Raw genomic sequence first — 18,796 nt, forward strand, 5'->3', positions numbered from 1 at the left:
TCCGCTGCAGCAGAACTGGCCCTTGAGTACCGCCAGAAGGTGACCACTACCTAGAAGATCAAGAGGGTGGACAGGGTGTGCATGGAGGCAAGGGACACAGTGGCACTGAAAGGAGGCGACCCCAGAGCGTGATGTGCGCAGGCTGATGGGTCGGGCGCCGATACAGCTGTGTGAGCTAAATCAAAGGGCACTCTCCCAATGGTAGGTCAAATGTTTTAGCACAACGCTGTGGTGATCGCTGTGGTGATATTCAGTTACCCGCTTTAAGGACTGTACATAAATGGTGACATTTAATTATTTGTACAGGTCCGTCAGAACACAGAGGGAAACAGAGAGGACTGTGGTGGCACCTTGACCAGGCACTGCAGACGGGCTCAGCAGGGTCGACCCAGAACCCAGCAGCATCGGCAACGTATCGTCCAGCAGCAGTGGACCCACAGCCCAGCAGCAATGGCGGTGTATCGTCTGACAGCAGCAGCCGGTTCAGCAGTGGCGGTGTATCGTCTGACAGCAGCCGACCCAGGGCCCAGCAGCATCGGCAGTGTATCGTCCAACATTAGCTGACCCAGGGCCCAGCAGCATCAGCAGACAGCAGCGCACCCAGGATCCCGCAGCAATGGCGCTGTATCAGCAGCGGACCCAGGGCCACCAGCAGTGTCTAACAGGCTTGTGCAAAATTCCAGAATGGAATTGAAACTAATTCTTGAATTTCACTTGCATTTCAAATGAGGTAGCAAACAGGAAGCAGAATTGCAATTCGAATTGTGCACAACCCTGGTGTCTAAGTGTATCGTCCAGAAGCAGCCGACCCACACACACGCACACACACACACACACTCTTCGCCTTCTTCAGCTGGTGTTCATTTAGTCATAGTATGCTGTTCTCCAATGTTCTGTAATTTTTTGTATCACTTAATATAATCCTTAATATAGTCTTACCATGTCATTGTTTTTTTTATATTATTGATGGAATGGACATTATTGTTTATTTTCGCTTTTTCCCTCATTTTCATTACTTATTTTATTAGGCTATTCATTGAATTGTCATTGTTGTTTAGTATTGTTATTCTCCTTATTATAGTTTGACCAACATTCTAATCTGTTCCCTGTTCAATTTTAAATATTATGTTGTTTATGTATGTGTGTGTCACTTTGGACAAAGGCGTCTGCAAAATCCCATAACCATATCCATAACTTAAACCTTTAATTTACCAACTTGTATTACTTTTTAGAGATGATTTTATCACACACACACGCCGTCACGTACACAGGCGCACGCACACCTTCACACGCACACACACACACACAGGATTAGACACACATGCACACACTGCCTCTCTCACACACACACACACACTTTGCCTTCTTCAGCTGGTGTTCATTTAGTCATAGTATGCTGTTCTCCAATGTTCTGTAATTTTTGTATCACTTAATATAATCCTTAATATAGTCTTACCATGTCATTGTTTTTTTTATATTATTGATGGAATGGACATTATTGTTTATTTTCGCTTTTTCCCTCATTTTCATTACTTATTTTATTAGGCTATTGATTGAATTGTCATTGTTGTTTAGTATTGTTATTCTCCTTATTATAGTTTGACCAACATTCTAATCTGTTCCCTGTTAAATTTTAAATATTATGTTGTTTATGTATGCGTGTGTCGCTTTGGACAAAAGCGTCTGCAAAATCCCATAACCATAACTTAAATCTTTAATTTACCAACTTTAATTATTTTTTAGAGATGATTTTATCACACACACACACACACGCTGTCACGCACACAGACGCACGCACACCTTCACACGCACACACACACACAGGATTAGACACACACATGCACACACACTGCCTCTCACGCACACACACACAGAATGCTGTTTTTTTTTTTTTTCAATGTTGTTCATAACTGTTTACTATCTGTAATTTATAACTTGTTCACAAATAAAATGGAACCTTGCTTCTGAAATACTACACATTGCCTTTCTTTTTTCTCCTTGAAGATATTAATGATAATTAAACAAAAAATAAGAGAATAACTGGAAAAGTACTCTCCTCTGCAATGTTGCATTATATTATTATTATTATTATTATTATTATTATTATTATTATTGCAGTATTTTACTGTGCTGAAGGAGCAGCATTTCTTCCATCAAAAACAAATTATATAAAATAAGTTATATTTTACATTTACAGTTGCGAATTTCTTTAAAGAATGATTATTTTCAATGCTTTCTACTCATTTTTTTCATACTTCATAATGTTCCTGACGGGATTTGAACCTGTACCTTTCAAGTAAATAATTAAATAATAAAATAGATAATGATATGCACAGGGCAGAACAAAGCTTCAATCTGATTGGCTGTTTCTCCGTTACACCTATACGCGGCTGGCCCCCGCGTGCACAATGTCTATGGGCAGCCTTACCCAATCATGAAATCCTTGCTCTGCCATGGGATAGTATGGACTTACGAACTGAAATAGCAAGGAGAACAGTAGTTATATATAGCTTACATAATACAGTTGTTTTCACATTGACGGTTTTCAAATTAAATTTTTCCTTATTGTTAAATGTCATGATGGGAGAGTATTATTAAAAATGTTACAAGTACACAAATTCATATGTTTACGGGAAATTAGGTTTTACTGGGTTGTTTTGTTGTAAAGACATGCAAGGCATTCTGGGCCATGTAATAGACAAACAGTGGTCGGCAGCGTTAACTTGATTTCCATACGTCTTAATATAAATAGGTGTTTCTGTAAACCTAGGGACAATAAACAGCCATCTCTGTTACAAAAACGACCTGGTAATCACTCACTGAAGAGGAAACTATGATAAAAAGATTGTTTTCCTCAAAGCATGGATTTGACGACAGTACAAGCAGAAAATGTCACGTTAATGTTAAATACATCTGAACGCTAGGTGGCAACGTTGTATTACATTTCACATACATACGGTGACATCATTAGAATTATGTGAGCTTCACAAGTAAGGAAGGTGCAAATATTATGTAATTTATAATGGGAAATTATTGGAAATGTTATTTCTTGTTTATTCTAATTGCAAACCACACACATCCATTCATAATCACACATACACATTTAATACTGAAAGACTCTCATTTCGTTTATTTGATGTTGCCCCTAGCAACCCTCCTGGGTGCAGCCTACAGTAGTCCAGTTTCAGAGTGCCCAAAATATCGGTTTCCATGTGTATGTGCTGAATGGTGTGCGTCCTTTATGAAAGTAAGTGTTTTATAGAGTTACAGACATGAGTCATGTTGTAGTGGTCAACATAAATATGCCCCTTCTGTTATTAGAATGCTAAGCGGAGAAGCATGCTAAGCAGAGATTAAGTATCATTAATTTCTTGAGTGGCTGGCTAGCTATAGGGAGGAGATGTATGTTGCTAATTGGGATTTATGTTGTTTAGCGTAATGCCATGGTCATTTCTTTTGATATGAGATGCTTGCACACGTAACTTAGTCTCTTGTAACTTTAGGACTGCTATTTTTTACTAACAGTAATTCACAAAGCACTTTAGCTCTAAAAGTAGCACCTGAATCTGTGACAGCTTAAAAGAAGTCGCGAGGACTCCTAGCTCCTAACGCGATGTTTTGAAATGCGTCTACTATGGTCTACAGGAGCTTCCAATCGCGAGGGAACAATTTTGCATTGTAGGCATAACTAAGGGATGCAATAATACCACCAACAACCAAAACTAGCCTACTCATTGTCAACATTTACATTAAATGTAACGTTTCATTGTGAATCAAATTAAAATGTTTTCTTTGCAAACGTAGGCATAGGCATATGGTGACAGATTAATTTAATAATGTTGCTGTGTGAATAACCGTAAGCGCGAATGAAGTGGCCACTTCTTAATGGGACCCACTGTATGGAAGTGGGCTAAGTAAAATAGAGGTGTTTCAAATAAGATAAGCTTAATCAGAATTCTATGATATGCCCGCTTGACAACGGCAGAGATAGAACTGGCCTTTGGCCATAGCAACCATCCATTTAGAACGACTGGCCTTCATAGCAACCAAAGATCTGAGCTGTGATGCATACATGCAATGTGAGGCAAAGTACAGAAAGGTGATTAAATATACAGACAGGTCGAGAAATATAGTGCAATGTAGACAGTAGTATACAGTTGATTTACAGACGGGGGTTTAGAGTAATATGAAGTATTCCTTTATTCTGAGATACATCTGAGATAGGCTACACTTACATCAATAGGCTCTCAAAACAACCCCAGGCTCACAAATAAATCCCAAACAAACATAAGGTCTTTATAGACCAAATCTATATAGATTATTTTTTGTCAAATAAACCAGTAAAACATAATTTGTGGGATGGAATATATAACATTCACACTCTTAACTCATATTTTTTTAAATAAATCAGTGAAAAACTATCCTGACAAACAAGCAGCTTTTAATGCCTTGGTCATATTTCATAATTTCAATTCCTCTGTAGGTTACCTGATAACCCAGTTTGAGAGGCGCAAGACGCGTGACATTATTTATTTTTGCAGCTAATCACTGCTGTCGTTTTATTTTATTAATTTGATCTTAGTCATAGAAGCTAAATTCGAAGGCAGGCCACAGGTTAAATCCAACGAACCGCATTCAACCCGCAAGCCAATAGTTGAATAGCCCTCTCCTAGAGCTTTTGAGATATTGCCACTGCTCCAACACTGAAAGGCACTGTTACAATGCTTGGATCACGCCAGGTTCAGCATAGCGTATGCCACTGTCTGCTCACATTGGTGACCGGACCAGGGCAAGCACACTTTCGCAGTTCGTTTATGTTCGGAAATGCAGTCTAGTCTGTATTTACTCTGTATGATATATCATACTTTCATAAAATCATGCAACATACTCTACCTTGTCTGTACATCGTTATTTCCAAAGCTAGTGCTGGATAAATAAATAGCGTGTGTGCGACAGAGGAAAAGTGCTTTGGTTTTGCTTTAAATAAAGGTCACTTCTTTTTGGTCTATTTTCCTTTTACCAACATGAACCTGCCCTCTCCATCTCTTATCTCAGATATTAATTCAAATGCAATTGAATTTGAGATTCATAGCCACTCCCCTCTTTTTACCATTTTTATATAATGAAAAAATATGCCTAAAGCCTAGTTCTTTTAACTTTTCATGTTCAACTTCCGATAAATGAGTCTCCTGCCAAAATGCTATGTTGATCTTTTCCCTTTTAATCTTAGCTATTATTTTACTGTATTTAATTGGATTGGCCCTTTCACATTCAGAGAGAGTACGTTATAGTATTGATAATGCATTGAGTTTACCTTTGTAATTTTGTACTTGTAACCCCCCCTGACCTCAAACAATCACAAAAAGAAAAGAAATGGGAAAACTCCATGAAATATAATACAAAGCACTGAACAGAGCTTCCAAAAAAAAGGCGACATATAGCCTTTAGCAGATAAGGGGTGCCACTGAGTGGGGGGGAAGCGCTTGCAGTTAGTTCTATCCCCACGTCACTGCCCCAGTTGGGTTGAGGTCATCTCCCAGTTTCGTCTTTATCATATTAGCGATGAACACAGCCGTGAAGGTGGCCTCCGCATCCTCCGGATTGCCATAAATTCGAACATTGTTGCGCCTGGAATGTTCTTCCAACTCGGTCACCTTCTCTTGCAATGCTCTCTGACTAGAAAGCAGTTAAGCGAGACCCTTGACTCCAATGTCCCACTGTTCTGCATCAGCCATGTTCCTCGCCAGTTCTGTGACACTCTTCTCCACTCCTATCTAGCCAGTCAAATCTTGCATTTTTCTGTTCGTTTCTGTCATGAATTTGTTTTTTTTATATCCTCTCTTAAGCACTTGTGAAATTCGGACAGTTCACTTTTCAGTTCAGCTCATAGCATTGCCGTCCTTGTAGTAGAGACCGACCGATCGATCGGCCAGCCGATTTAACCGGCCGATTTTTGCTATTATTTAATCAATCGGCATCGGCCGATTTTCTTATTTGGCCGCGCCTATTGATGACCACCCCTGATGACCAGCGATGTTTCGATCTAAACTATAGTAACGGACAATCTAAATGAAAAACAAAAAGAGGACGCAAATCTAACATGTGAACGCTTTATAACACTGTCATCCCATGTCCATTCGTTTTCAACTGCATCTGAGTTGAAGAAGAAATGAAAGTTGTTTAGCGTTGTGGCTACGAGTGCGTTGGGAATGCGCCGAATATGCAAGCCCCCGCCCTCAACGCTGGTGACTGCTATGTTACGATCTAAACTTAAGTAACGGACAATCTAAGTGAAATGTTACCAAAAAGAAGACACATAAATAACAAGTGAACGTTTTAAAACATTGTCATCTCGTGTCAATTTGTTTTAGCGAAGTATATGTTTGATTAATTTGAGAAGTATCAAACGGATGTTCTCTAGTTCCTATTTCCGGTTTCCTGCACAGAATGCTGGGAGACGGAGTTTTATATTGTTGAAACCTAGGTCTGTGGTAAGGCATAGAAGTTCCACAGTGAAACTGTATAACCTGAACATGTGTGTTGCCGTTTTGAAGTAACTATCTGAAGTTGTCACATCATGGAAGTCTTCTTGCACTCTGTTAAACATATTAAAATGAATAATTAATAGACTAACAGACTGCAAGAAGTCACTAGTATGATTTTTAGCATTAGCCTGACGGGCCATCCTGTATCATTGAAATGTATAGTCTGGAATCGAACCATTCACCTCGCTTAATCCAAGGGGCGGGCAGAGAATTGTCTTTCAAACTGCCTAGGCATGCAATAGGCCAGCGCTACGACCATATCCGTATCCGGTCGGCAAAACGGCAAATACATGCTTCTTCGAAAGTAATGACTTAAGTGCATTGTGTTGCTCAACTTTCAAAGAAAAGCAAAAGTCCAACTCATCCAAAGTTGACGCCAACGCCGATTCAAACAACCGCTCTTCGTTCGCCATAGCCACCTTTCTTGTTGTTCACAGTCGCAGGACTGTCGTTATCCTGTTAAGCCCGCCTTAAGACTCTCTAACAAAATAGAGCGCTGTGATTGGATGAAGTCCACGGCGTCAGCCAATAGAAATCCCTATGGTTTGATACTAGACGTACAGGCTGAGCAAATTAATTTGCCGCCGCTAGGGTGCGTCTAGATTTCTAGGCTATTTTAGCATGCCAATTAAGGATAATACGATAGCATATCGGCCCTAAAAATCGGCAGGTCACATCGGCCATTGGCTGACTCCGACCGCTAAAAATCGGTATCGGCATCGGCTTTAGAAAAACCCAAATCGGTCGGTCTCTACCTTGTAGACTCAACCTCGCTCACGGCTTCACAAATTGATACCAAATTTTCGTTGCCTTCATAGTCTCCATCTTGTAGGGTATAGCTGGCTCTGGCCTCCTTCTCCATTTCTCTTCCCACGTTACTTTGTGTCCTTACTCCCCTCTTGGATTTGTCTCCCCTCATTATTGTATATATTAATCTATTTGAGTGAATAGAATACTGAATTAACCCTCTATACCACATTCTCCGGTATTTTTGAGTTTAGCCTACACACGACTGACCGGCTGAGGAGTTGTGGTGCCTCTAGAGTTATGGCTTCTAACAAGCGTCCGCGTCTGTTCTCTTTAGGTGAGATAGTATTGATGTGCATCCACCATCCCCATGTTTTGATGTCAGTGACAATCATATTGATGTAAGAAAATGACAAAATACAATTATGTTTAGCTAATTATTAGTTTAGCTAGCACCAGCAAAGTATAGACATAATTCAGTGATGGGTCATAACCTAATTAACCATAAAGTTTATGATAAGCCCATGCCAGGTTTATTTGCAGATATCACATAACGTTAACATTACTCCTTTCTGGCATGTTCAGTAAAGTTAACACAGGGTTCCCACACCTTGGTTAAGATCAAATTCAATGACCTTTCAAGGACTTTCCAGGCCCAATATCCTTAAATTCTAGGACCTACTGTAATGTGTTGATAAATTTCAAGCGCGTGGTTAAATCATGTTACCTCAACAGACCAAGGATACCTTGTCACAGTTTTCTTTTAATTTTGGTCATATGACAGGCCTATTCTATTTTTCCATGTTTGTATTTTGCATAAAACTGAACTGAAATAAACTTGTCCTAAACAAGTTAAACTCGTTACCATGAACATGTTGGTTTATTCATCAGAATGTTAAATTAAATATTTGGGCAACAAACACTACAGGCGGGAAACACGCAGAAATCACGATGGCCGTGTACATGTTAATAAGCGGAATTGTACGTAATTGTATGGATTTTTTTTCCTCAAAAAGAAAATCAAGGACTTTCAAGGACCTCCATTTATTTATGTCTCTTTTCAAAAACTTTCAAGGGCCTTGAATTATTTTTTTCAGATTCACAAACTTTCAAGGATTTCAAGGACCCGTGGGAACCCTTAGAACCCTGCTAACATTATCGATATCCCACTTACAGATGTATCTGTACTTATGTATCTGTTAGTTATTGTTATTATGGCTGTAACGATACAAACCGAATCGTGAGGTTGGTGTATCATAGTTGGCTAGTTTATCATAGTATACTGACTGGACCGTTGGTCAGTTACCCCATGTGTGTTTAAGTTTCAAGGTAATACTTGTTCTCCTTGGGACAGGTCCTTTTGGGAAACATTGGTATTGGGTCATTCAATGTTAGTTCAACCAGGGCCCACGCACTTAGGTCTCAAAAAATTCTGAAAAAATTACCAGGTGTACCAAGGTGTTCAGGTGCTCTGAAAATGATTTTTTAGACTTCTAAGGTCTGCTGTTCAGACCCTGAAGGAATTTATTTTTTGTTCATTGTTTTTTGTGAGAGTGTTCTCTACTTATCTCAGTAAGGAAAATAAATCAAGAGCCTATGTTGAGTACAAATATGTCTTCTGAAGGCTTAAACAGAGCCCAGCCAAAAACTCCAATAAAATTTGTATCAACTTTGAGGGACAGCTATGACCATGCAGGATTATCCAGACCAAACGTGACGATTTTGCTACATACTATTCCTATTTATGTACCAGCATGCAAAATGTGAGCCTCCTACATGGTTTAGTTCTTGCGCTGTGGGCTTGTGAACTTTGACAAAAAAAAAGAGCCCGAACAAAATCGACATCGACACCCCCCTCCCCCTGTAAAACTGGCTGTATCTTGTAAAGTATTGATCTTACATAAGAGTAATTTTACAGTGTGTCTCCTGGGTAACATAGGTACTAGGGCTGGGCGATAAAACGATAGCCATATGTACATGTAATATGTACATGCACATGTAATCCAAACATTCACAATCGTGCAAGACGACTGTAAATTGCTATTAAATCCGGTTAGCATCATTAGGCATAAAAAAAAAAAGGTTTGGTTCTTGTTGGTTGTCAGTTGAGGCCATGGGTCGGTAGGGAATTTTTTTTTTCCCCCAGTGGCAGTAAGGGATAGGTAGAAAATCAGTCCCTCCAGGATTTCACGAGGTTTTTTGAGACTGTTACGACCTAAAATGCCTGGATGGAAGTTGCTGTGTTTTTAGCTGTTTCTTGTGGAGAAATTGAAATTGCAGGAGGAAGTGAAAATTGCAAAAATAGTTGCGATTTTTTTTTTTTTTTAAATTTAGGGCAATTAAGGTTAGGAAGACCAAAATCACACTGATAATCTTGATGCTTATTAAAAAAGGATAATCAAAGGTAAACAGTAAGGATTACAGAAAATCAAAGTAGGCCTACTTTATTTGTGAGAATGCTTTGACTGAGGTAATTCACAAAGCAGTATAACCTTTCGTAGAACTGTCCAAAAAAGACAGTCACCTAAATAGATTGCATCATGTCATATGTTTCAATACATTCATATATTTTGTAATTCATATTAAGTTCATATCTTTTTAATAATTCATAGTCTGTGGCCTGCATAATTACTAATAGCCAAGTAAGTATCTAGTAATTTCATATTGATTTAAACTATTTGACTACACTTCTGTTTAATGTCATTACATTGGTGATGTACATCTAATTGACTGCCTGCCCCTTTAAGGACGTGAGAGTAGCCTAATTACATTTCTGAGTGGATTGGAAGGCTTGCATCTCACTGTGTTCGGCTACGAGTGTAAATCACTTTTTGCATAGTGCATTACGATATGTGGATGCAATTGGGAATGTCTTCTATGTCATTAGTTAAAATACATGTAAAAAAAAAAAAAAAACTCGAATGAAATCATTCTTGGATCATAGAAGAGGTAAATGTCTTGCAATTTTATTAATTTCTATGATTTTGGTAGCACTACTCAAACTAAGCCCACAAGCTAGCAAACATGACATAAGCTAAAAGGACATATCCAGGTAAACGTTTGCCAATGGATTGCATAGCCTACTCAAATGTCAGTAAACCAAGTAGGCCTTAATTAACTTACTTTCATAGCCTAGGTAGGTTAGCAACACCAGGTTGACAGATGCAAGTAAGCAGATCATTAATGTTAGCCTTCTATTTATTGTCATCAAAACTGTAGAGGAGCGAACACGTTAGGGCAGTCTTTGGTGTCATATGCAGAAGGTGCAGAAGTAAGTGTGCCATCTGGCTCAATATTCTGCGCGAGGGACTGTTGTGGTAGGTGATATTTCACGGTGAAACTACGATGATTGGTCAAAATTGCAAAAAATTTGCGGTGTTTGGACAAAATTGCGAGTGCCTTGGTAAGTCACGAAAACAATCGTCTTCGTGAACAGCTGTGCATAGGCTACTTTGTAAAAGAGAGAATACGCTCATCCCTATACATAACGCAAGGGGTAATTAATGTAATAATAGTTTGCCTTTTATTTGTGGATTTATTTAATGTATTTAGTGTTATTTCTTCCCCAAGCTCATAAAATAAATTTGGGTCGCACATAAATTGACAGGGTCGGTCGGAAACCGGAACCCAAGAATTTTTTTTTTTTTATGCCTTAGCACGCTGCACGAATTTGTTCAAAACTGTTGCATTCAAATTGACTGCTAAGTTCTAATCATCTCAATCCTGATGCAAATGGAAAAGTATTTTCCAAGACTCAAACGGGCCTGTCCCAAGGAGAAAAAGTATTCATTTGAAACTTAAACACACGTGGGGAAACTGAACAGTCTAACCAGACTATGATAAACTAGCGAATTACGCTCATTTGTTTACAATATTTCCAGGCTTCAACCAGTGCTGCTTTTCATTCAGACTTATGTGCACATTTATTTATTTGAGTGTTTTTCATGATTGTGTTGCTATTTCTTTTCCCTGTTTGCTTTGATTGATAGCTGAGGTAATTAAAATCAGAGGAGGGTTAAGTTTAAAATAAAACTGTTTAATTTGAACTTTTTTTTCCCTTCTGGTCCTCATCTGAAATAGATTTAAAAAAAAACAAAATCAATAATTATCGATATCGACTGATATGAAATACTTGTATCGTGATACAGTTTTCAGTCATATCGCCCAGCCCTAATAGGTACACCTGGTAATTTTTTCAGAATATTTTGAGACCTAAGTGCGTGGGCCCTGGTTGAATTGACGTGGAATGACACTATTGAGATGATCAGTCAATTTGAATGCAAGAGTTTTAAATGGGGAATTTTAATGCTGATACCAGAGCTGTGAAATTACGCAGCCATGCCAACTAGCTCACCCGCTGTGTGCTTGTTTTAATTGTACTGTAAGTGTTCTGAGACAATGGCACTGTACTTTTAAATAACAATACATTGAGTTGAATTAAAGATCCACACACAATAAGATCCTGAGGATCAAAAGTTGTCCTTTTAAGACAGTCTTCTCTTTTTAACGAAGGCATGTTAAAACGTGCACGTCTGTTTGGCACATCTTTTTCAATACAAGTGGTAGCCTAGACCTATATGAATGGGCTAACTTAGCACTTTGTTCACATGTGATTTTCTATCAATAGCTTAACTTAGCTTGCTGCAGTGCTAGCATAAGGACTTTCTGCAAGCGACATAAGAGAAAGTTTTTCCCCATGTCTGTTTATTTCAGTTTCATTCGTATTTTCACCAGTCATTGATCCTTATCCTGGCTCATGAAAACAGAGTTTGGCTTGCATAACACACAGGTAGAAAAGTACAATGGTTGTCCATGGGAACTTCCCATATTTGCCAATAGAGTACCAAAGTGTGACACATACGGTAAAGACAAGGGAACACAATACATTTTGCACAAAACATCACCACCACAACCCCTCACTAGGTATGAATCTACTAGGGCTGCAGCTATCGATTCTTTTTGTAATCGATTAATCTAGCACTTTATAGATACTGTAATCTAGCTCTGACATAAAAGTAAATATCCGTTTTATGGACGTAATAATAATAATAATAATAATAAAGCTTTATTTGTATAGCACCTTTCATACACAGAATGCAGCTCAAAGTGCTTTACATTTGAAGCATGTAACACAATAGTACTTTAGTACGTATATTTTCTACACCTGCAGCATTTAAAAATAGCCTACCATTAGGCTACTAACAAATATTTTTACCATTAGGCTACTAAAAAATTATTTCTGGGGTGAGCCTATTTGCTATGGTAACCTAGAGTAGCAACCTGTGTGTGTGCACGCGTTCGGTGCGTGAGGGAGAGTGAGCGAGACAAGATTGCAATTGAACGTGAATAAGTTTACTACATAAAAACATCAAAGCTAAACATCATATCTAGTCAAACCGCATTACGGTATCACTACAAATACAGCATGCGATTAAAATCAGCGAACATCAATGTTTTAGATAGATAGATAGATAGATACTATATTGATCTTTTATTGATTGTTTCAGCGACGCTTGGTGAAACAGCATGGAGTGGATGTTTTTAGTTCAGATGCTTGTTCCCTTCCTTTTTGAGTATATAATGATCCCAAAACTTAAGACATTCTCTGCCATTTATGGCCATCCTGACTGTCATCGCGCCAACTAAATTCTGAATGTATCACGCACTAGTGGTGTGCATCCTGAACAACGGTCCGTGTGGAACAATCAGATCCCTTGCGTGTCATAGGAATTTAGTGAGGCTGAGGCAGAGTTTTTGCCTCGAGCAATTTGTGTAATCAAGTTAATCGAGTAACTCAATGAATCGTTTCAGCCCAGGAATCTACCCATGCTTTAACCTTTTGTGTTCAGACATTCGCTCACCCTAGTGACGTCCAGACTTAGTACTAGGGACTGGTAGTGTCAGACCGGGTGATTTTGAAGTAAAATAATCCGGACATTGTTCACATACAGTATACAGCCCACCTGTTTGAAGCCCAGATTATGTCAGGAGTCCAGTGCAATTCTGGGCTTAAGAGTGTTAATGCTTATAGCTTACCCAAGTATGAGACCTTCGAGTTATCACCTCAAGAGGCCAAAAAAGTAAGTCCCTGTGATTCGGCTGTTCAATGGGTTTCTATGCAGACTCACTTTCCTCGAAAATCACCCCAATCATCAAGGAGGCCTAATTCTCCAGGCCTTTAAGATCAAGTTACTAATGACAATTCCTGTATTTTTACCTATTGCAATATTGCAGATTTAAATACCAGAACACTGATGCAATGTTGTTGTTTTTTCATAGAATGCAGCCCTAAGTCACATATTTCACACACAAGCATAAACAAAAAACATGTGAAAACTATCTTCACAATATTCAAAAAATCTAAAAACGTATGCCTACTGAAATGTAGAAAATATTCAAAATGCATCCAAAGTAGAAATATCATGGAACAGCGGTCTGTCTCGTTCTAGTCACATAACGTTACATGTTATGTAGGCTACCATGAAGACTAACTAGGCTACATGGTTTACTCTCGCCTAATACCTTTAAAAACTCCCGTCATCTTTGTCTGATGAAGACCTAACCTAAATGTGGGCAGAGCCATCAATGCTGAGTGGACACGTTGATATCCTGGTCATTCATTCTGGACATTAATCCATCTTTATGAATAACAAACATTGCAAAATCCTAACTAATGGAGTAATTTTACTCGCATTTCACTGGTCAGAAATCCAAAGGGTTGCATTGCAAATACTAACTAGCCAATGTTAACGTAAATTGTAGCAATGCATGATGACCATGCAAGACACATGGGCAAACTAAGACACAAACAAACATTTCACAAATGTACATGAACAACATGGACCTTAATAATCTACGGACACCAACCATCACTGATCTAAGTTAGGCTATAATGTATACATGTATAATGTGTAGCACTACCACGGTCATAAGGCTAACGTTGACGATGTAACTTTGATTCAGGTTAACGTCACGGTACCATTCACCAAACATAAAAAAAAACCATATCGATATTATTGGCCGTCTCGAAAGTCTTCACTAATCCTTAGCTCAAAAACAATAGAAACAAAAACGTGATTAAAGACTGGGTTTTGAAGATAGCGTTTCCTAACGAGGATTTTCTGCAACGTGTGGGAATTTAAAACTCCTTACCTCATTATGGTTAGCCAAAAGTCTTCAACCAAGTAAGACTACTGGCTGATTCTCCATCGGGAATAACAAGAATCTGATGTTTTTGCAGTAAATTATATTAGCATGCTAACGATAGCTAGTTTTTGGAAAGTTCACACTTTTGCCATCAAAAACAGCCTAACGCCGTTTCTCGAGGATAATGACTGGAACGTTACATCCATTAAACAACGAAATCACATGATGAAATAAAATGATTTCAGCAACCATTCTAAACGACTTACCACATCCCGGCAGATTTGACTGGAAACTAGATATAACGTTAATCCCCAAACAGAATTTGCCCCCCTCCCCAAAAAAAAAAACAAACAAAAAACTGCAGTCTCTCTATGTAGGAGTACCGCCAACAACACGTTCTATCCCCAGACAGACGCAGAGCCTTTGCTACGTGAGTCACGCAAGGGACGTACAGAGAACATGGTGTCACGCCCCCTCCAAGGTTTTGCGTTTAAGTGATCCTTATTAGGCTAGTGACAATGGCCCCACATTTTTGAGATACCCCTACCGGAGGTAGAACTAAACCCAACAATGTTTTCCTCATCTCTAAGGTCTCCCATATATGGAATGGATTCTTGGCTAAAAATATTTTACTGCTAAGATTGTTAAATTAACAGATATTGTTATACACCCCAAAACCAAAAAAGGACTAAAATATAGCCTGTCCGTATGGGAGTTATTGCATATAAACTAGTGCAGATCAATCACACAAGCTCTGAGAACTTTGAAACTTGGCATGTGTATAGTCAGGAAGTTGCTTTACCTACTGGATGTGAATATCTTGATGTATGGAATGAATAGAGACATGTAAACATACACCTAAAATAAGCGGACATACAAAAAATGAATATCTATGCAGAATGTTTTCATTTACTTTAGCTGCTTTACCAGGGATTATCAAAGAAACACATATGATGGCTTGTTGAAAGGTGGGGTTGTACTGAATCCAACAATACCAAATATGTACATATAGTATGACAAGTTAGGGTGTTCTGTCACTCAATGTATGAGGTGTCCAAAATGAAACACTGGCAAAATACAGTCTCAAGTTCAAATCACATTATCAGTGGTGAGAAGAATGTTGACAAATTCATTGTTACTGCAAGGTAAGTGCTGCTCTATATTTATATTTAATAATGATACATTTCATATGAAACACAGATCCAATTGAATCAGGTTAAAATTGGAATGGAACATCTTTATTAAAATATTTACATTCACTTGCACTTTGTTTTGGTCAAGTCATTACTGAATAATACAAAATAATATTGTTAGCTTTTGTCAGTCCAGACCAGCAGTGGACATTAGAGCCCACACTGCTTACTTCACCCCTAAGTAGCTAAACAGTTAGTTGTAGAAACTACTTTCCCTAGCTAAGAAAGTACTTAGCCCTCTGACCAATGGTGCATGTGTAATTCAACTTAATTTGCATTTCAATGAAAATTCTGAAATTTTTCTTTTTCACTAGTCTCTTGAATTGTAGAGAATGTCTTACAGACATTGGATCCAAAGCTTGTGGGAAACATTTTGAAAAGGGCAAGAAAAAAGATCCCTGTATCCCTTTGGATGTATGTCCAAAACCCCACAGTAGAAGGCCTCCAACGCATACTTACCCTTGCTCAGCAGAGAGAGAGATGGAGATGTCCATAAAACTCTGGCTCTATATACAGATGATATTTCCTCCAAAATCAAAGTTTCATATCATGTATCATGTATAGCGAACTACTGCAGTAAGACAAAAATCAGTGAGCAGCAGCAAGTTGCAAATGTTGAGAGTGAGAGCACATCTGCACCAAGAAGGCTGAGTAGGGCTGATACAACATAATTTCCAATACAGAGAGATTGTTTCATCTGTGGGAAGGCCAGCTCTAAACCAGAACCTCTGACAGCAATTTCAACTGGAACAGTCGCAAGTACCAGAGACAAGGTCATTCGGGCAGCTTCTGAAAGGCTTGATGAAGATGTACATCTTCAAATTCTTTCATGCCCAGATCTCTTGCATGATACCAAATACCATAAAATGCCTTGCACACTACATCTCTAAATGAAATTTAGCAGAAGCCATAGAAAAGAATAAAGAAGCAGACCAATGTCTATAACAAAGCCTTTATTAAGCTCACTGAAGACATTGATAAAACAGTATTGTCCAAAGGTAGGAAAGTGAGGACTCTCAACTCTCAAATCTTTGACTGATAGCTATGAGAACATACTGACAGACCATTGCTGAGCATGAAGGTGTGTCAACACAAGAATATAGATCAAGGACAGTGGTGTCTACATCCCAACTGTTCTAACTTGAGTTGCTGAACATGGAATTGTTGATGCAGCCATCGACAACTTTTACCAAAATGAAGACACCCTGGATGGGAAGGGTACAACTCATGCTATGATGTCTGTTGTGTTCCGAAGAGGCCAAGTCTCCACAGCAGATAAATGCCTAGCACAGGTTTAGAGGTCCCTCACCACCTTAAACATGATTGATATGAATGGATGGAGATAAACTTGTATACAGGTACATTTTGTCCATTCTTTTACGCTTCACATCCAGGGTGTCTTCATTTTGGTCAAAGTTGCTGATGGCTGCATCACAAATTCCATATTCAGCAACTCCAGTGGGGCCAGTTGGGATGTAGACACCACCCTCTGTCCTTGATATCTGGTCTGCTGCAAAAGATGTGAGAAGTGCCTAACATCTGTATAGGAAACACAGTGTCCCATTGCACTGAGCTCATTGATGACTGTCTTACTACCAAACTTATGATGTATCAAAATGGGAAGTCCCAGTGTGATTGGCGTATGGATGTGACAGCTCTGTTCAATGAGATCATGACAAATTGCGATAACACACAGATTCTCCTTTGAAGCTGGGTCATCATCACATGTTAGGTAATTTCTGTGGGCATGTTAATCAACACAACAGTTCATACAGGATGTCATACAGGATGTTGGGTACATACTTGCTGCATTGGAAACATAATAGACAGTCACTGCTGACATGTTACTCACTGTCATGCTCTACCTGATCCATGCTTTTCCTCAATATGTCTGCAGCCCTGTGTAATATTTGGATTTCAGAAAGACTCTTGTCTGTGGAAGTGTAGTCTCAGTCTACTGTTATTTCTGTGAGTTTAGCAGCTTTCCTCAGTGCACAATATGGTCATACTATCTGAGCAGATCAGATCTGACTGTCTAGGACCTTTCTTGTGTTGAACTATAGACACACCTTCTTGCTCAGCAATGGTCTTTAGTATGTTGTCATAGCTATCAGTCAAAGAATTGAGTCTTCACTTTTATATCTTTGGACAATACTGTTTTATCAATGTCTTCAGTGATCTTAATAAAGGCTTTGTTATAGACATTGGTCTGCTTTTTTGATTATTTTCTATGGCTGCTGTTATATTTTGTTTAGAGATGTAGTGTGCAAGGCACATTTTATGGTATTTGCCATCATATGCAAAGAGATCATGGGCATGAAAGAATTTGAATGTACATTCAGAAGCTGCCCGAAGGACCTTGTCTCTGGTACTGGGGAAAGCCGTGGCCTACTGGTTAGGGGTTCGGGCTAACCGAAGAGTTACCGGTTCGATCCCCGACCCAGAAGGGAAAAAAGGCGGGGGAAGTGGTTGAGCACTGCTCTCCCATGCCCACATCCACGGTGCCCTTGAGCAAGGCACCTAACCCCTCACTGCTCCCCGAGCGCCGCTGTAATAAGGCAGCTCACTGCTCCAGGTTAGTGTGTGCTTCACCTCATTGTGTCCACTGTGTGCTGTGTGTTCACTAATTCACGGATGGGATAAATGCAGAGACCAAATTCCTTGTATACGCAAGTATACTTGGCCTATAATTTACATTGCCCCTGTACCAGTCGAATTGGCTGTCAGAGATTCTGATCTAGAGCTGGCCTTCCCACAAATGAAACAATCTCTCAGTATTTGAAATGATGTTGTATCAGCCCTACTCAGCCTTCTTGGTGCAGATGTGCTCTCACTCTCAACATTTCCAACTTGCTGCTGCTCAATGATTTTTGTCTTACTGCAGTAGCACTCTACATGATATGAAACTTTGATTTTGGAAGAAAATATCATCTGTATATGGAGCCAGAGTTTTATGGACATCACCATCTCTCTCTCTGCTGAGCAAGGGTAAGTATGCGTTGGAGGCCTTCTACTGTAGGGTTTTGGACATAGGGATCTTTTTTCTTGCCCTTTTCAAAATGTTTCCCACAAATGATACAAATCTTTGGATCCAATGCCTGTAAGACATTCTCCATAATTCAAAAGACTAGTGAAAAGGAAAAATGATATACATTTCAGAATTTT

General features: G+C 39.0%; 1 protein-coding gene across 3 annotated transcripts in view; it reads right to left on the bottom strand.

The window, feature by feature from the left end:
- The window catches only part of enah (ENAH actin regulator), a 225,461-nt gene extending 210,614 nt beyond the window's left edge, over nt 1-14,847 (bottom strand). Inside the window, exon 1 of one of the 3 annotated variants that reach the window (XM_042094273.1) lies at nt 14,705-14,847. Coding sequence is in view for 1 of the 3 variants with exons in the window: in XM_042094275.1 (XP_041950209.1) it covers nt 14,705-14,709 (5 nt within the window). In the remaining 2 variants the exon portion in view is untranslated. Of the gene's footprint in view, nt 1-14,444; nt 14,464-14,704 lie in introns of those variants that run through there. The other 2 variants (XM_042094275.1, XM_042094274.1) reach the window with 2 other exon arrangements.
- Nucleotides 14,848-18,796: the final 3,949 nt, after the last annotated feature.

The sequence above is a fragment of the Alosa sapidissima genome, chromosome 6 (genome assembly GCF_018492685.1).
Source record: "Alosa sapidissima isolate fAloSap1 chromosome 6, fAloSap1.pri, whole genome shotgun sequence".
Taxonomy (NCBI): Eukaryota; Metazoa; Chordata; class Actinopteri; order Clupeiformes; family Clupeidae; genus Alosa; species Alosa sapidissima.